General features: G+C 51.5%; 1 protein-coding gene across 9 annotated transcripts in view; it reads right to left on the bottom strand.

Annotated features, from left to right (window-relative positions):
* The window catches only part of MYOM3 (myomesin 3), a 50,489-nt gene that overhangs the window by 9,733 nt on the left and 21,354 nt on the right, over positions 1–19,402 (bottom strand). For all 9 annotated transcript variants that reach the window (XR_014078224.1, XR_014078226.1, XR_014078225.1 and 6 more), the window contains 13 exons: positions 16,602–16,776; positions 14,228–14,349; positions 13,642–13,829; positions 13,279–13,405; positions 12,034–12,212; positions 7,712–7,826; positions 6,368–6,524; positions 5,615–5,724; positions 4,112–4,156; positions 3,042–3,178; positions 1,217–1,361; positions 998–1,057; positions 563–630 (listed from right to left, as the gene is read on the bottom strand). Coding sequence is in view for 3 of the 9 variants with exons in the window: in XM_081574439.1 (XP_081430565.1) it covers positions 563–630; positions 998–1,057; positions 1,217–1,361; positions 3,042–3,178; positions 4,112–4,156; positions 5,615–5,724; positions 6,368–6,524; positions 7,712–7,826; positions 12,034–12,212; positions 13,279–13,405; positions 13,642–13,829; positions 14,228–14,349; positions 16,602–16,776 (1,628 nt within the window). In the remaining 6 variants the exon portion in view is untranslated. The remainder of the gene's footprint in view (positions 1–562; positions 631–997; positions 1,058–1,216; positions 1,362–3,041; positions 3,179–4,111; positions 4,157–5,614; positions 5,725–6,367; positions 6,525–7,711; positions 7,827–12,033; positions 12,213–13,278; positions 13,406–13,641; positions 13,830–14,227; positions 14,350–16,601; positions 16,777–19,402) is intronic.

Raw genomic sequence — 19,402 nt, 5'->3', positions numbered from 1 at the left:
TGGGGATCCTAACGCCTCTCTCACAGATGGTTGTGAGGTAGATGAGATTAAATAATGCTATAAAGCGCTGGGCACAGTGTCTGGCGGGACACAGGGACTCCCCCTTAATCTACAGAGCGCTCTCTTTCTCCCAGGCTCCTGGCCTCCGGAGTCTCCCCCAGGGCAGCTAGGAGACCTAGCTTAAGGCTGACCCAGCGCACTCTAATTCACTCTGATCCCTGGGCTTTTGTTTTCCCGGTTCAAGGCAAAATGCCTGGGGCTACTTCCCCTGCTTGGGATCAGACTTAGCGCAGGATATGGAGTTTCCGGGGAGTGGGGCAAAACTGACTCGTTGCAACCCCGTGGATTGCAGCACGCCAGGCTTCCCTGTCCATCACCAACTCCCGGAGTTCACTCAAACTCAATGTCCATCGAGTCGGTGATGCCATCCAACCATCTCCTCCTCTGTCGTCCCCTTCTCCTCCCGCCTTCAATCTTAAGACAGCCACTGGGCTTGGGGAAAACCACTGGTCTGGGCCCACGTGGCCCGGGGGCAGGGCTGGAGGCGGGGGCGAGGCTTTGCCTTGCAGGTCAGCAGCACTTGGCAGTCCTCCGTGACCTTCCACTGCAGAGGTTCCACGAAGTACGGACCTGCGAGGGCACAACGACACGCCCGGCGGTCAGAGCGCCAGGATCGGCTCGCGCGCCCCCTGGTGGCGAGACGGGGGAAGGCACCTGGGGCGGGGCACCTGATGCCCAAAGGCCCCTCGGATTCTGGGATCCAGCCCCCACCCAGGAGGGGCCTGCGGTGAGGCGAGGGAGGCCCCTGGGGTGCAGAATTTAAGGAGGCGCTCACTCTCGGGGTTGGGCATGTTTTGGCACGAGGACAGCACTGGCTCAAGCGGCAGTGGCCCTCCCTCGGGGCCCCAGCAGGACGGAGGGATCTGTTAACCCACTGGTCCGGCTGTTCCCCAGCGCTAGTGGCGAGGGTTTTGGACTTCGTCCCAGCAGCTCTTACCCTGTTTTCTCTTCCAGTCTCTTCTCTTAGCATCTGCCGCCCTTAGAAGTTTGTCGAACTCTGTGAACACAGGGGGTGGGGGTGGGGGGGACTGGCGTGAGCCAGGAGGAGGGCAGGTCCGGGGTGTGGGCTAGGGGGGCGTCTGGATGGACCGGGAACCCAGGGCTGAGAGCTGAGGCCGGGGGCCTGGGGCGGGGCGGGGGCCGGGGCACGGCTGACCGTCGTCCACCAGTGCCAGGGTGATCTGGTTCTTGGCTTTTCCGTCTTGGAGCTGGGCCGTGTACGACCCTTTGTCGTCCTCGGTCAAGTGCTGGATGATAACTTCCACCAGGCCCTTCTCCCGGACGAAATTGATTTTGCGGTTCTGGGGAGAACAAAACAGGAGAGTCTGTTCTGCTCTCTTCCAATTATAGGGAATTTGTGTTGGGGGGTGCAAATCGGGGTGCAGTTGGACTTGGGGTGATAGAGTTAGAAGCCTTCAGGGTCTGGGGAAGGGGTCCTGGGTACCTCTCTTCATGTGTTACAGACACACCCGGCTCCTGAGAACACCCTGGGGCCCCGCAGGAACAGGAGAGTCTTGTGCCCGAGTCAATTTCAGTTAATAATAATCCCCCAATCTCCTACTGCGCCATGCTTTTTTGGTTATTTTTTTACTTTTTTTTTTTTTTTTTTTTTGCAGTTTAATAGACAGAAGTTCCTCATAAAATTATAAAGGGTACTATAAAAATCCTGTGTCTGCTACCCACAGTTAATACTTGTTTATATTTTGTCACATTCTAACAATTTTCAAAACGTTTTGTTTTCCACATTTAGGACCTTATTCCTTCTGGCTTCACTTGTATGTATGATTTGAGGGAACCGCTAGTTTTGTTTTGTTTTTCGAGAGCCTCAGTGCTGTGTGCTAAGAGTCCAGACTTGGTTACACTTCCTCTATCATGAGCCAAAGTCATGCGTGCTTCATCTTTATGCAAAACTTTCTCTATTTTCTCAATGGTTCCTCCTGATCCTGGGGCAACCAACCCCATTGTACAGTTGAAGAAACTGAGGCACAGACAGGTGAGGAGACCTGCCCAGAAGCACACAACCCACAGGAGATGAACATGAACCTTCTGACATCTAGCCTTGAGTTCTTTCTCCTCTGTCAGAACCAGCTCCTCTTTTTATAACACGTATGTAATGACGGCCACTTGGCCATCTTGGAGATGAAATTCACAGATAAGATCATCTCATGATTAAATATCTCATGAGATTGAAATTGGCATCTTTGTAAGTAAAAACAATTGAATATGGGCAACTTATATGGTTCAATCAACACAACTTACTGCACACAAAAATTTTTAAAAAGCAATGTAACACCACAACTATAATAGGAAGAGGAAATAAAAGTAGTGTTTTTCAATTCACAGATGCTAATACACTCACTGGTGCTTCATGACCTACAATGAATTGGTTTTAAGAGAAGTCAGAAAGGCAAAAAGATTAAAACTATTCTGTATGGGAGAATTCCCTGGTGGTCTAGTGGCCCAGGTTCAATCCCTGGTCAGAGAACTGAGATCCTGCAAATCAAAACAAGTGAAAACTATTCTGTACAAGAACAAGAAAATGAATAAGAGAGCACAGATAATGTGGGTAATGTGACTAATAGAATAAAACTCTCTATCAGTGTATATTAACACTTCAAAAAATTTTTTAAAAATCTGTGTTTGTGTCTCAGAGTTAGGGTCTAGGCTTGGATAGTCACAAGCATGAATGTAGGTTTTTCATCTTACGAATGTTTGTCAAGATACTCAAAAATTGTGAGGGGCATGGGAAATTCTTTGTGGGAGTGTCCCTTGCATTGGCAAATGTCTAGTATCCCTGCCACCCGACCCCCAGGCTCTACAATCCAGGTGTCCCCACCCCCACGCCTTCACTGTGACAGCCGAAGCAGGTGGCTATTTCTGAAATGTCTGCTAGGGGGAGGTGCTGGTTGGTAGAGACCACTGCCTGCGAGGCCACCTCCTGGTCCAGGGACCTCACTTAGGGATTCTGAGCCCCCAGTTACCGGTGAGCTGAAGATTTCCTTCTCGTTGAAGATGAGATGCAGCTCAGCCGCCGGAGACAACTTTTCCACTTCCAGCCAAAGCCGCACCTCTCCTTGCTCGAGGATTTCAACGTTCCAGCCGGAGATCAGCTTGATCACTGGGAGTCAGAGCACAGGAAGGGGTGGGCAGGGCACCCTTCCCCTCCCCGCTCCTGACAGCCCCACCTTGAGCACAGCGTGGACATGCCACATGCAAAGTGCTTTAGAGTCAGGTGGAGACATAACTGGGGTAAGGGTCTGGGGAGGGTTTCCCACATTCGGTCACCCTAGATTGAATTCATCTCAGGGAATTCACCCTCTTCCTATGGCTTTGAGGCCATGCTTCTCACTCGGGCCGGACACCAGAACCTTAAGGACTTTTAAAAAAAGTTTTTAATTTTGTTTATTTCTTAACTTTTCATTTAGAAATCATTTGACTTGCAAAATGTTGCAAAAACAGGCAGAAAATTCCAGTATCCTGAACTTTCCCAAATCACGTATATTTTTTTAAGCCAAGAAATTAATATTGATACTATTCTACAGATATTGTTCAAATTTTGGCACTATTTACTAATACAGTTTTTTTTTTTTTCCCGGTGTGGAATTCAATCCAGGATCCCACATTGCATCCGTGAACTTTCAAAACACCAATATCTGCCTCCAGTTCCAGAGATTCTGATTTATCTGGGGCATGGCCTGGGCATTCGGATTTTTAAAAGCTCCTAGATCCCAGTACACACCCAAGTTTGTGACCCCTGCCACAGGGACTACAAATGCTACTCCTGGCCAGTGGGGGAAAGCAGGGGTTTAGATGATTCACGATCCAAGAAGAAGAAACCATTCACTCGCCCTCCCTTGCACCCCTGCTGGACACTCTTTTCCCTTTACCGACTGAGGACTCCCTGGGTGTCTGACCCTCCAGCCCCAAGATGACCCCATCCTCCCCTACCCCCCACCAGCCTAGGGTCTGGCTCTTGGCTGACTCAGCTCAGCTCAGGACATCCCAGTGAGCCTGGCATGACTGCCCAAGTCTGGCGGCTTGGACCGCTTACCTGGGTTTCTGATCTCATGGCTCAACTTCTTCAGCTTGTTCAGCTCTGGGACAGGGAGGAGCAAGGAAAAAAACCAAAGAGAATGAGATATCTGGGCCAGTGGGGTCATAGGAACCGTTCTAGCATCCACACTGGGCGAAAGTCCTGAGAGACTCAGCAGGGGGTCACTTGGTTACCGAGGAGTTGATGATGACTATTGCGAGCTTTGCTCTGGGGCACTGAGGGGGCTTCAGGGGTTGCTGTAGGCCCCCTGAGATGGCTTATTGTCCTTCAAGGCCTGATCAAGTGCCACTTCCCCAGAGAAGCACCTACTCTCTGCCAGGCTCTCAGTGATCCTCACACCGTGCTGTGGGGTGAGCGTTACGGTCTGCCTCCTGAGCCCCCTTGTTAATCCACTGTGACGTGCTGTCCTAGAATCTGAGGGTCTGGCCCCTCCAGTGAGTACTTCAGGCAACACGTGTCTGAGGCAGGTTGGCCCAATGCTGTCTCATCGCTAACTGCTTGCTTATGTTAGGCTTGTCTCTCCTGCTAAGCTGAGCTCTGGACCTACCTGGGTGTCTGGCACACAGCAGGTGCTCAATAAATACGTGTTGCGTGAATGAACTGGCAGAGGCAGAGCCTATACCTCATTGTCCCTTGTAAGCTCAGAGTCCAGAGTAGGATGAGTCTGGGAACATGGCAAGCATCCAATCCCAAACCAAAAAACAAACCCCACTGCTTTTGTGGATGGCTTTATGCTTTTGTGGTTGGCTTTAGCCTGCATGGAGTCATGTAAGTGTATCTGCATGACAACACTGTTTCACTTGGGGTATCAGGGATTATTATCCCCCTTTTTACAGGTGAGAAAACTGAGGCCCAGAGAGGGATCACGACTTGCCTAAGGTCAAGCAACCAGGAAATTGTGGAACTGGAATAGAAATCTGGACCCGCCTGGCTTCTGTGTCTTAACAAAATCAAAGGGCCCCCTGTGCATTCAGGAGGGAGGACAATGGCTGTCCCAGTTGCTATAGAGACAGCAGAGAGTGAGTCTCCTGGACGATGGCTTTAGGCCCAGCATCCCCTCTCTGGTTGCCATGGCTCCCACTGCTCCCTGTGGCCATCCTCATCCCTTAGACTAACTGCTTTTGGTAGTTTATCATTCCACTTACGCTGTTGTTTTTTAGGCTATGGATGGAAGTGAAATAATTCACCAGGATCTTTGCTTTTATCAAAAGTAGAAAAAGGAAAGAGAGAGATGAGAGTAGTGTGAGGTCCATCAGGCAGGGATTTCTGCCAGCGGAGTTTGCTGATGTAACTCAGTGCCGGGGACGCTTTCTGGCATGTGGTCAGTGCTCAACAGATACTTATCCTTGGACCGGCTGACCGATTGGGAGGGTGAGGACCTACTTCTCTAGAAATCTCTGCTTTACTCATTTTTGTGGCTTCTTGCTGGCCGCTGGGGTATTTGTGTTTGGTGCTCTGGGTCTGTCTCTCTGGGGTGGTGGTGGCAGAGAGGGGCCTCACCTTCCTCCGTCAGCGTGTGGCTTGCTGAGATGTCTTCGTCAGCATCTGTGACCACCACTGAGTAGGTGCCCAGATCCTCAAGGCCGGGATCTTTCAGGATGATCTTGGATCTGCAGAGACAGCAGAGCACAGGCTCTGAGAGGGGACTCGTGCCCTGGAAACCTAGGAGCTGGGGAGTCTAGGTCGGCCTTGGAAGCCCTGCATCCCAGACTCAGACCCTGGCCAAGCCAGGAAGCAGGGGTGTCTGCCTCCTTACACGTTCCCGGGGTCCCAGGTCCAGAGCCACTCTGGTCTGCCACCCTCAATGGCTCTTGCTAGCCAGGCTCTCTGGAACCATCTTCATACTGGCCACATCCCCCAGGCCTGCCCCTCCTTGGACTCAAGTCATTAGCTTTGTCTCCTGCCGGATGGGGCTGAGGCCAGAGCTCCTACGGATGGAGGAGCAAGACCTGGAGGCCCTTGACATCCTAACCCCTCTTTTGCTGATGAGGAAGTTGAGCCCAGAGAAGCACCCACATGGAGGCGCATTTCTTACAGCTAAAGGATCTCCAGATGGCATCACCGTTTCAGCCCATCTGGTGCCCTCTCCCTCACTTCTCCTCGAGGTGGCAGTCAGCGTCCTTAACAGGAGACCAAGCGCCCCCCTCAAGCTCATCATCGGGGGTCCTGCCGGGCGGTCTCACCTGTGGGCTTCGGCCCGCTGATCCGGTAACACCGGGACCTGTGCACCAGGCGTGTTACCCGCTCACTTACTTGTTAGGCTCCTCCTCGACCTTGACCCTCTCTGGGTCCGGCGGGCCCTTGTAGTCCTTGGACCACTGAAACTCGGCAGAGTCGGGGGCCTCTGGGGCTTCAAAAGCCATGTAGATGAAGCCCTCGTCATCCACACCGACCTCGATCTCCCGGGCATCTGGGGGCAGGATTCAACGGAGGGTACCACACGTTTAGAAATAATAAACCAGGTAAGGCCCGTCCCCTTCTTAAAGTCTCCAATAGCTGCCCATTGCACTCGAATAAAATAATAAATTCTTGACGCTTGTCATGGCTCCAAGGCGTTGCATGATCAGCTCAAATGTCACCTCCTCCCAGAGGCCCTTCCTGACTACTCTGGCTAAAGTAACGCCCACCCCACCCTATCACCCTGTTTCATTTCCTTTATTGCCCTTATCACTGACTTTTTCAGCATTTACTTGTTTACTGTCCATCCGTCCCCACCCCCGTCACTGGAGCGGGAACCTTGCTGTCTCATCACTGCCTCGTCCCCAGTGCAACATGGGTGTCATCAGATACTTGCTGAATGAATGAATAACTAAAAGAATGGGAAAAGAACACACTTTATAGTGAGAAGAACTGAGTGATTCCGTCGTACACGAGCGGCGTGACCTGGTCATTTAACTTCTCCAAGCTACTACAAAATCAGTTCTTAAGTGGGGACAATGAGGGCTTCCCTGGTGGTCCAGGGGTTAAGAATCCGCCTGCCAATGCAGGGGGCACAGGTTTGATCCCTGGTCCAGGGAGATCCCACATGCTGTGAGGCAACTAAGCCCACGTGCCACAGCTACTGAAGCCAGCGTGCTAAGCCACAAGTCAGCAACTAGAGAGTAGTCCCCGCTCGCTGCAACTAGAGAAAGCCCTCGAGCAGCAACGAAGACCCAGTGCAGCCAAAAATAATACATAAATAAATAATTGTTAAAAAGTGGAGACAAGGACAGCTCTCTCAAGGGTTTGTTGGGAGGGTCAGACAGTGTAAGGATCTGACATTGCATCTGGCCTGTGTGGTAGGAGGGGACCCCGGGAGGGACCTGTGACTGCAAGGCAGGCAAAGCCACACGGTGTATCTGAAATGCAGCTGGCTATTATTTTAAATATCTACCAAGAGTTGTAAGAGTTTAGGAACGTGGCATATCAAGGATGGAGGACCCATGACATAGAAGGAGACCGAATGTTCAGATCTCAGGATCCATCTCAGGATCCTACAGAAATAAATGAGAGGGGGGGGGCTGGGAGAGAAATGGGCAGGAAGGGGTGTGGGAGGGGAAGGGGAGGCCCAGCCGACCCGTCTTCCTGCTGTGGATCCTCCCCTCCCCCTCCCCCTACCTGGCTTGTCCTCCAGGAGTACTGGGTCGGTGGGCATGGATGGCTGCCCTGGGCCCGCTGAGTTCACAGCTTGTACCTGGAACACGTAGGTCTTCCCCGGCTGCAAATCAGAAATCTGGAGGAAAGGAGCGGGTGAGAGTGAGCCCTGAGGATGGCAGAGGCCCGCCCTTCCTGCAGCTCCGGCCAGGGGCTGCAGGGGACTGATTGATCACCATCCACCCCTGGGTGGGGGGGGCAGGCTGCCCAGGGGTGGGGACAGGCTGGGGGCATGCTGCTTTCCTGAGTTCCAGCTTCAGACAGGCATCTCCACTGAGATTACCTCCCATGCTTGTGACACCCGGAACAACACCTGCTCGGAGCTTAGGTTACCATCAGCTTCCCAATAAGAAAACTCTTTCTCCTTCTGGGCACCCCCGCACCCCCCCCACCTCTCCTCCATCCATCACCCCGGAAAGAAGCTTGGGGATCATCTTTGACGTCTTTTTCTTGAGCCCCACACCTCTCATCACCAAAGTTCGCATTTTATTTCCCTGTGACTTTCTAGGTGTGGTGCGCAGGCTTCTCACCGTGCTGTGTTCTCTTGTTGTGGAGCACAGGCTCTGGACTGCTGTGCAGACTCAGTAGCTGTGGTACATGGGCTTCGTTGCTCCGTGGCATGTGGAATCTTTCCAGACCGGGGGTCAAACCCGTGTCCCCTGCATTGGCAGGTGGATTCTTATCCACTGTACCACCAGGGAAGTCCCTTTAACGTTTACTGAATGTGACCTCTCTGTGTCCCAGCCATGCCTTGATTAAAGTGTTATTTCTTTTCATCGGGATTAGTACAACAGTCTCCTAGATGGCGCCTCTGCCTCTAGACCCATCTTCCTGGTCTATATTTTGCTCTACCAATCTTTCCAAGATGCCAGTCTGATTACACTCAACTCTTGCAGTGGCCTTCGGAGTGAACTTCAGATTTTGTGGCTTTGTACCAAAGTCTTCCTCATCCGACCATCTTCAGCCTTCTGTCTTCTTCCTCCGCTCTGTGCCCCCCTTCACTCCCTGACTCCTCAGGGTCCCCCACGCATCACATTGCTTCCTGCCTTCCTGCCTTTGCCCTTGCAGAGCCCTCTGCCTGGAATGCCCTCCCATCCTCTTGGTCTAGCAACTCCAACTCACCCTTAGCCACTCAGCGTGGCAGATGGGACGAGGCCAGGAAGGGTCTCTTACCTTCCTCCTTGGAGTGCCCAGAATCCCTTGGACCTGCCTCGATTGTATGACACACAGTATTGTAATTGCCTATTCCCCAAAGACTGTGACTTGAGCCTTGAGCTTTTTACATCCGGGATCTAGTTCCTGGTCTGGCACTAAGAAGGTGTCCAGAAGTGTTGAGTGAATGCTGGCCAATCATCCACATGCAGAGATGGTGCCAAGTCACTGAAGCTCCCCGCCCCTGGAGAGCAGAGGGGCCAGCCATCTCATGTGGCTCTCGAGGGTCAGCTGTCCAGCACTGGCTGACTCTACCGCAGGGAGCCGGCCCCCATGGGGGCAGCAACTGCAGAATCTAAGAGCATCCCACGGGCTCTCATCCCTCTGTGATTCAGTTAAGACTTAATATTATTGTTTCAAAATGAAATATTTTAATTTTTTTCTGATTATGAAAGAAATGCATGCTTGTTGGGGGAAATATTAAAGCAATAGAAAAGAACATAAAGTGAAGGCTCTCCTGGTATTCCCACCCCTAGAGATGACCAAAATTGCCAATATTGTGAAAGTCCATTAGTACTTGCATTAAATACATGTAAACCATGTTGAGGGCTTCCCTGGTGGCACTAGTGATGAAGAACCCTCTTGCCAATGCAGGAGACATAAGAGATGCGGGTTTGATCCCTTGGTAGGGAAGATCCCCTGGAGGAGGGCATGGCAACCCACTCCAGTATTCTTGCCTGGGAAATCACATGGACAGAAGGGCCTGATGGGCTACAATCCACGGAGTCGTAAAGATTCGGACATGACTGAAGCGACTTAGCACTCAAACCACGTTGAAATGTGACATGCACCATATTCTGCTTGTTAGTATCTTCTTTCCACATTGTTTTGGGCCTCTCGAGCATGCTTGTCTTTCCTCCTGGTGCTAACAGAGTGTTCACCTGTGGTGTTGAAACCCACACACCCTCCTGCCTGCTAGTGAAAGATGCCTCGGGAAAATGAGTTGGAGAAAATATTCCCTCTCTCCATAGAGCTGCAGAAGATAAAATTGAATACATCTCATGGAACTTTCCTTACAAACTTTCCTTGAACCAAGGAGGCCTGTGAGACCTGCTGGCTTTAGAGACAGATACTACTGTCTGGAAGTCTGTGATCCAATGGATTGTCTGTTAGTAATTTGTGTCTGCTAAGAACGATATGGGCTTCCATTGTAGCTCAGTTGTTAAAGAATCTGCCTACAATGCAGGAGACCTGGGTTTGATCCCTAGGTTGGGAAGATTCCCTGGAGAAGGACATGGCAACCCACTCTAGTACTCTTGCCTGGAGAATCCCATGGACCGAGGAGCCTGGTGGGCTACAGTCTATGGGGTCCCAAGAGTTGGACACGACTTAGCGACTAAATCACCACCAAGAATGCTTCAGTGGACACCCTTGTTTTCTGACAAGACAAATATGCATGAGTTGTCTTTGTTATGCCGGAAGAGCATTGTTTGTGTTTTCCCTTCTACATGTGTGGAAGTGAAAATAACTACCACAGGTGAATAAAACCAGTGATTCTGCTAGATTTATTATTTATCCAAAGAATTTAGAATTTGCTTCTCATTTAAATTAAGAAACATGCATATACATATATGTTCATTAATATACAATGTGATATACATATGTTACATGTTGTGTGCTGAGCTGCTCAGTCGTGTCTGACTCTTTTGTGACCCCACAGTCTGTAGCCCACCAGGCTCCTCGGTCCATGGGATTTCCCAGGCAACAATACTGGCCATTTCCTCCTCCAGGGGATCTTCCCAAACCAGGGATCAAATCTGCGTCTCCTGCATTGCAGGTGGGTTCCTTACCCATGAGCCACCAGGGTAAATAAAATAAAGCCCATATTAAATGTTATCTAACATATAAATGTCCTGCTCTGTATTGTGCATTTTTTTAGCCATATATGATGGATATATCTCATATCAAAACCTACATGTAGCTCTACCTTGTTGTATACACTATTTAGTTCAGTTCAGTCGCTCAGTCGTGTCCGACTCTTTGCGACCCCATGAATCGCAGCACGCCAGGCCTCCCTGTCCATCACCAATTCCCAGAGTCTACCTAAACTCATGTCCATCGAGTCGGTGATGCCATCCAACCATCTCATCCTCTGTCGTCCCCCTTTCCTCCTGCCCCCAATCCTTCCCAGCATTAGGGTCTTTTCCAATGAGTCAACTCTTCGCATGAGGTGGCCAAAGCATTGGAGTTTCAGCTTTAACATCAGTCCTTCCAATGAACACCCAGGACTGATCTCCTTTAGGATGGACTGGTATTAATACTCCTTACACTACCACCACCAGTCTTTATACTTCCTGGCACTGAGTTCGCATTCAGGATACACTGTGACCTATTTAAACAAACACACTACTGATGGACATTTAAGTTGTTTCCAACTTTTGCCTTTATAAGCAACACTACAATGAGCATCACCGCCCTGAGGTCTTTGCGCGTTTGACTAATTGCTCCTCTACAGTTCAGTCCTAGAAGCAGAATTCCTAGCTTAAGGGATGCGCATATCAAGGACTTCTCTGGTGGTACAATGGGTAGGAATGCGCCCAGCAATGGAGGGGACACGGGTTCAATCCCTAGGCCGGGAAGATTCCACATGCCACAGAGCGACTAAGCTCCGTGTGCCACAAGTACTGAAGCCCACACGCCCTAGAGCCCATGCTTGGCAAGAAGAGAGACCACTGCAGTCAGAACCCGGCATACCACAACTAGAGAGTAGCCCCTGCTCTCTGCAACTAGAGAAAACCCACTTTCAGCAGCAAACACCCAGCATAGCCAAAAATAACTAATAAGTAAATGTTTTAAAGAGGGATATGCACACCCAAATGCTGCTACACCTTGCTGATTACAAGTGAGTTTTTAGGGCGGCGTCTACTCAGCACAGAGCAAGTTAAGGCCAACCTGCCAGCCAGACCTACTGCCAACTTGCTGTGTGACCCTGTCTGAGCCACACCCCCTTTCTGATCCTCTGCTGCCAGTACGTGAGGGCAGTGGCCTCTGAGCGCCGGTCCGGCTTTGATGTTCTGTAGGCCTGCTGGATCCTGTGGCAGGGCGGGTCAGAGGATAAAGGGGCAGGGACTCACCCTCAGGTGGGTGCCAGAGATGAGGTCTGGAGTGACTGGCTTCCATTGCTCAGAGCCTTCCTCCTGGAAACTGATGCGGTAGCCTGTGACAGGTCCAGCCCCTTGGTAGAGAGGAGGCTCCCACGTCAGCATCAGGGAGGTGGCCCGCACCTCAAACACCCGCAGGTTGTACGGAGGCCCTGTGGGAAGATGGGAGAGAGAGGGAGATGAGTAGCCAGGGACCCAGCCAGACAGGAGGCCAGCGGGGGTAAGTCAGCAAGCTTGTCCATCTTTCGGTCCCTCCCAGGTCCGGAAGTGCCTGCTCAGGGCCTGGTGGAGACCTGGCCTGCCTTGGTTTCATGGCAAAGCTTGGTCTGGCTCGGAAATAGAGTTAACTCTTCAGAGTGTGCCCAGTAGCACTTCCTCTGGGAAACATCCCTCATCCTCCTCATTCCCGCTCCCCACACACTGTTCATCCATTTGATCTCTTTGCCATTTCAGTCTTTAATGTAGAAGCTCAGGGTGTGGGCACAGCTCCAGCTATGTGGACTCTGGGCAAGTTACCTTGCCTCTATGTTCCTTCCTCCTCATCTGTAAAATGGGGATAATAATAGTTCTTATAGAAGAGTGCTGTTGTGAGCATTAGGGACAGAGTTGATGGGAAGTATCAATACACAGTAAGAAAGAGTGCTGTTGTGAGCATTAATGACAGAATTGATGGGAGGTGTCAATACACCATTAGTACCCAATAAGTATCAATTATTTATAATGCTGTCTCAAGCCTCACACAGAGTGACTATCTGCCATTCAGGTAAAAGGTTTGTGCAGAAAACAGAACTGAGCTGAGCAGAATGGTGGAAGGCTGGCATCCTCCCTTCCTAAGTGGGAGGTGAAGGGCTAGCTTGTGAGAACGCTAATGTGACTCTTTGTCCAGGACTGGCATGCGGGACTTTTAATGATAATACGGGGAAAGTCCTGGGCAAACTGGAATGAGTTGGTTCCCTAGCTGTGTGCCTTTGGGGTTTGAGATTGGCCTGTGGTGAGAATCACAGCTCTGATGGAGTGCTGAGCTAGAGAGTAATTTGGACGGGGGCGCAGGGCCAGTCAGTGGCCAAGGTCAGGGTTCTTGACTTAGCAGGGTTACGACCGTCTGTGTACAAGATTACAGTGCCCGTTGGTGGAAGGGGACAGGGGAAAGAGAGCCCGGTGGTGATGTTCATCTTTACTGGTGAGCTTTGGGGAGGGAGGCTCCTCCCGGCCACTCACCTGGTTGGGGCATCGTCCACTCTTTACACTCAAACAGCTTGCTGGGTGCCGACAGCTCGCCAACACCTGCCCAGTTTACAGCCCGGGCACGGAACTCATAGAAGTGACCTTCATGGAGGTTGCTGACCTTGAAGAGTGGAAACACAGACGGTGAAGGCTGAGGCTGGGGAGACAGAGGAGCGAGCTCACTGCGGGAGGTCTGTGGGGACTTTCAGTGAGATTGGTCTGCCCTTGACAATCAGCTGGATCATGCAGGCTGAGGAGCCGGGGGTCTTTCAGCCTCAGAACCTCCAGCCCCGACCTCTGGTCTCTGCCTGTGTAAGTCAGGATCTCAGGCTGGTGGCTGCCTTCTTCCAGCCTCACCTTGCAAACCTGGGTGGGGACAGGCTGCTGGTTGACTGCGTGCCAGTCCAGCTCCTCGGAGTCATGCTGGTCCAGGAAGTAACCTAGGATCTTGCCCCCTCCACGCCGCTTCGGGGGTTTCCATCCAATGACCATTTCATTTTTCCCACAGTTCAGGAGGGCGAAGTCATATGGCGCAGATGGTACAGCTACAGGGAGGCAAGGGGGTAAGGGTCACTGCTCCCAGGGGATGGCCAGACTGGGCGGTGGGGCCCGAGGGAGGTAATGAGCCTCCCCTGGTGGGTGCCTGCCCTGCTCTGGGGGCGCTGACTTAGCCGGCGGTGTCCCGTGATAACTCTGATTCTGCTACACGGAGGACACCTGGGCCTCCATGCTGGTTTCAGGCCACTGTCACTCTCTCCTCAAAGGAACGGGTGGTCAGGGGCAGCGTCTGATCCCCCGGGAGGCTTCTGCCCCATGGCATCTGGAATTGGACCCTCCAAGAGATGGTCAATAAGCCCCCGGCTCTCTGCCCAGGCCATGGCTGCCCCCCCCTCCACCCCTCCCCACCCCAGGCTTGCAGGCTGCACCTGCCCTGTGGACTCACCCAGAGCCTGCTTGACCCTGATGGGTTCAGTGACAGCTGAGCTCTCCCCGACTCCAGCCTCGCTGACGGACCTGATACAAAACTCATACTCCTTCCCTGTCCTTAGCCCCGGAATTGTAAACCTGGGAGAGAAATGTGCAGCTTTCAGGGATGGCCAAACAGTTTAGAGAAATCCCTGAAATTTCTAGAACAATGTCGTGGGGGATAAGTGGCCCCCAGCGTGGGAGGATTGGGGACCTCAGTTCTCACCTAAAGACCTTGCCCCTGCCCCTAAAGTGATGCCTGCATCCTGGAGGGTGAGGTCCTTAAGATTTTAAAGGCTGTGACTTCTAGAGCCTATCATTAAAATGCAAACATGCTGGGGACTTCCCTGGTGGTCCAGTGGTTAAGAATCTGCCTTGCAATGCAGGAGACATGGGTTCAGTCCCTGGTTGGGGAACTTAAATCCCACATATCACGGGGCAACTAAGCCTGAGTGCCACAATTACAGAGAAGCCTGTGCACCATCGCAGTAAAATTAAAACACACAAAAAAAGCAAATACCTTGGGAAAGATACCATTTGAAGGCCCAGGTAGCCAACCCCTGAACGGAGCAATCTAGTAGATCTCCAGGACTTTGGGCCTCATCCTGGGGACATGAGTGGTCTTTTTACCTGTACAAATGCTGTAACTCTAAAACAGAGTCCCTTTAAAGACCCCCAAAGAGAATCATCGGCCAGTGACATACAAGGGCATTCTGGCTTAGAGAAAAATGTCCTCCCGTCCTGTCCCTTCTTGGTAAGGCCCAGATTGTGACCGTCTTTTCCCCCCTCCATTTATCAACATTTTCCTGGAGCAAATCTTGTTCTATAGGGAGCTTCTCTTGGTCAGTTGACCTCTAGGAGTTGAATGTTGGAAGGCTGGACTGGCCCTTATGGATCAAACCAGTTTCTTCATTTTACAGGTAGGCAAAGCCTTCGGCAGGAGGAATGAGGTGAGCCAAGAGCACACAGCCCATCGGGGACGCAACCTGGACTGCAGCCCAGGTCTCCTGAATCCCAGCGCAGTGCCTGCCCGTTCGTTATTCGTTCATTCAAGTCTTTTTTGAGTATCTCCTGTGAGCCAGCTTCTGAGGAGCTCGTGGCACGGTGGTGAACCAGGCCCTGCCATCCAACTGAGCTCCCTTTAGGCCATTACCTCAGGCAACACTCCTGGGCAGCTGTGTTTAACCTCTTTCTGGCCCTGACACATGTAACCGATGAGATACACCTGTGTGATGAGTTCTCTGGATGTACCAGAGGAGTACGCCTCTCCGATGTGTGACACGTTCTTCCGACACGCCACTCTTGTCACGTGAGTCTCGCTCAGCTCCCCCCAGGGACGCCCACCTGGATGCAAGTCCTTGGGGAGATATCATTCCAAGGACAACTTGGACTCTGAGCTCATTTGTTCCCAACCCGGACTTTAGTGGTGACAAAGCTTGAGTGACTGCGAGGCACCGTGAGCCAGCGGGGCGCCAGGCCCTGTCTCTCTCTTTGGGTGAAGTGATCTTGCAGCCCAGGGTGCGGGGAGCCCGCAGGTGCGCTCAGGGCCTGGTCAGCCGTCGGATGGAATGGGGGGTATGTGTCACCAACTGAGTCCCTGATCCCACAGAGCCTCAAAATGGAGAGAAGTCGTGAGTCCAGAAGCCTGAGGCTTCTGCCTGCAAGGACAAGGCCACAGAGTGAGGGGGGAGGCTCAGAGGGGAGTGGGGGTGGGACAGGCAGGCTGAGCTGACGTTTGGAGAGGGCGGGTCTCTGTGCAAAGGTCCCTGGTGAGCGAGGGTAGGTGAGGAGCCTGAACCCTGGCCTCCCGGCCTGTACCCTCTGCCTCTCTGTCTCTAAGCTTCTGGAAGGACAAGACCTAGCCAGTCCCTGCTATCTCCAAATAGCGTGCCCTTAGAGAGTGTTGGCCGGAAAAGAGGCCGTCTGGGGCAAGTCCTGGTTCCTCCACCCACTAGTTAAGGAAGTTTTGGCAAGCTACTTATCTGTGCTGTGCCTCAATTTCTTCTTCTGTGCAATGACAATAAAAATAATAGTCCTGGGACTTCCCTGGTAGTCCAGCGGTAAAGAATCTGCCTAGCACTGCAAGGGACTCAGGTTTGATCCTTGATTGGGGATTGCCCACGTGCTATCAGGCAACTAAGCCTGTGAACCACAGTGAAGACCCAGAACAGCCAAACAAACAAGCAAAAAGGTAGCCCTAAGTTCATAGGATTGCAGGTAGAACTAAACGATCTAACATATGAAAAGAGCTTCAAACAGTGCCCTGTGCCCAACCATGTCTTGAATGGCAGGCTTCATCATTACTGCCGTTATTATTATTTCTGATGCAGGACGGGTGGGGGCAAACTCACCTGCTGCCCTGGATGGGTTTGTTGTTAACTGTTCGCCACTCAGATGATCCTGCCTCCCGGGAGTAGATGTAATAACCCAGGAGCTCTGGGCTGTCTTTCACTGGATCCCAGGTCAGGCAGACAGAGGTCTGCGTGTCTCGGAAAGCTTGAACTTGTGTTGGAGGCGGGAGAGTGGCTAAAACACAGAAATATGGGCTGAGTGAAGATGTTGTCACATGGCTGGCAAGGGGGAGAGGTGTGGGAGAGGCAGACAGGTGCGCACACAGGGTGGGGGCGGCCACAAGCCTTTGAGACGTGCCCTGGGGCTTTGCGCAGCTCTTTGCTCGTCCCAGAGGTGCGCTCCAGGCTCTTGTGTTCTGAAAGTCCTCTCTCACCTCCAAACATTTCCACTTCCTCATTAAAATTCTTGTATCAATTTTTACTGTCACTTTCTCTCTTAGAAGTTATCAGATCTGACCATTTTCCTCAGCCCTTCTCTCCAGGCTCTAGGAAACATAGTTTGCTTCCCCTTGACATGTTATCTTTCATGGCTTTCTCAGACAATGTTCCTTGAGGTAGGTCTGCCGTGATTTGTTAAATGAAGGGATCTGGGTGGATGGGAGAATGGATGGAGGGATAGATGGATGAATGGATGGAAAGATGGATGGATGGGTGGATAGAGGGGTGGAAGGATGGATGGATAGAAGGATGGAAGGATGGATGGATAGATGTCAGATACAGGACCTTCCTAGTACTCTGTATTTCTCAAACTCCTTACACATCTGTTTGTTTTCCCCTCTTCCCTTTGTCCCCAAATTTGAGACTCCTCCAAGCTTCAGTTCCTTGACTTGTTCCGTTTTTCTTGAACTCTTTTCAAGAAAGGCATGGAGGGTCCACCTATGCCCATGGCCTCGATCCTCACCTCTCTGCAGGTGAATCCCCAGGCTTTACCCCCAACTCTGCTCTCTCTCCTGAATCCTAGAGCCTCACCCTCCCTTTCCCCTGGACACTTCTCCTTGTGTTCTAGTGGTCCTTCAAAGTCAACAGGCAAAGGTTGAACTCAGCATATATCCAACATAAACCCAGTATCTATTGAGTGCCTACTCTGAGCCAGGCTCCGTACTTGGCCCAGGGGAGGTACTGAGATGTAGGCTTGGGGGTCCTGGGCTCAGGAAGGTCCTATCAGAAACTTCAGTCTCTTAGGTTGAAGACAGTGTGGCAGTGGATGAAGGCTGGGTGGTGGGGAGAGGCTTGAAGGAGGTCACTCAGGGACCCCATGTATCCAGGAGACCTGATTCTACCAGTGGGCAAGAACTTGAGCCGAGGGTATCCACATATGGAGTCGTCCTCACACACTAAAATCTTGATTTCAAGGAGAATTTCAAGACCTGAGGATGTGTTTGTGATATAATGTTAATTTTAAAAAGGAGAATGCAAAGCTCTACATATGGCTTCATTGGACTTTCAAAAAGATGCACTGGTAGGCGTGTGGTCCAAAGACCAGAAGCCCAGGCGCCTGGATGCTCACAGTAGTTGCCCTGTCAGTGGAATTTGGGGGGGCGGGGCATTCTAGCCCCTCCTTCCCTCCTTCCTCCCCTCCCTCGCTTCCATTCTCTCTTTCTTCTTTTGTATTTTCCTATTTTTGTACAATACTTTGGCTTTCATAATACAAGTCAATTCCTTTTCTTTTCTCCTCTCCTCCCCTTCTCTCTCTTCTTTCCCTCTCCTTTCCTTCTCTGAAGTGTACCAGAACCTTGCCCTAAAGCTACCTTGTGGTCCAGAGCCTGCCCACATCCAATCACAAACCACTCACTGGCTGGGACCCTGAATCAAGCTTAACGGTTAACCAGACTAGCATGAAAGAAAAACTCCATCTGCCCACCAAGCTATTTACACTTACAATGAATATGTACACGTGTGCACGTGTGCTAAGTCACATCAGTCGTGTCTGGCTCTTTGCGACCCCATGGACAGTAGCCCTTCAGGCTCATCTGTCCATGGGGATTCTCCAGGCAAGAATACTGGTGTGGGTTGCCATGCCCTCCTCCAGGGGATTTTCCCAACCCAGGGATCAAACCTGCGTCTCTTACATCTCTTGCATTGGCAGCCCGGTTCTTTACCACTAGCACCACCTGGGAAGCCTGAATACATGCATATATATATATATATATCTTTTTTCTACATTATTGAACACTACAAATCTAAGACTTGGCAATCTTCCCCACACAGGCCTTGCAGCACATCAGGCTCTTCTCAGATGGGCAGTGCTGCAGTTGGTTCCTTAAAAGACTTGTTGGTGATGGCAGCTTCAGGGACCTGTCTGGTCTTATGAAAGAGAGAAGGACCCCACAATCCAGAGGCCTCAGAGGAGAGAAGGCACCCCGGCAAGTCAGGACTAGGGTGGAGCTGCCGCTGGGAGGCTCAGGAAGGAGCCAGAGGCGGGGGCGATAACCAGACCTTCAGAACAGTAGGTTTGGCAGGTGAGGACATCAAGGTTTGCAGCTCAGAAATTACCTGCCCAGGTCCACGCTGTGCCGCTATTGAGATGGGTCCCACCTGATGAGGCAGGGCTCGGGGATGGGACCAAGGAGAGGGTGGGAGGCCTGCCCAGGGGCTCAATCCTGGCTGCACAAGGGGGATCAGGCTCTGGTTGGAGACCTTTAGCCCTGAGGGGCCATTGGTCACAGACAGCTCCTGTGCTAGACCCAGCTGGATTCTTCAGCCCACCAATTGTTGATCTGGAAAAAAAAATGCCTGTACTTCCAAGAGCCTCTTGCCTAGAGAAATGTAATTTTTGATGGTCTGAAAATTTAAAGGCCTGT

This window comes from Giraffa tippelskirchi, chromosome 3 (genome assembly GCF_054371585.1).
Source record: "Giraffa tippelskirchi isolate mGirTip1 chromosome 3, T2T-mGirTip1v1.2.pri, whole genome shotgun sequence".
Taxonomy (NCBI): Eukaryota; Metazoa; Chordata; class Mammalia; order Artiodactyla; family Giraffidae; genus Giraffa; species Giraffa tippelskirchi.
The sequence above is the reverse complement of the archived record's forward strand: the minus strand, read 5'-3'. Positions and strand labels throughout refer to the sequence as shown.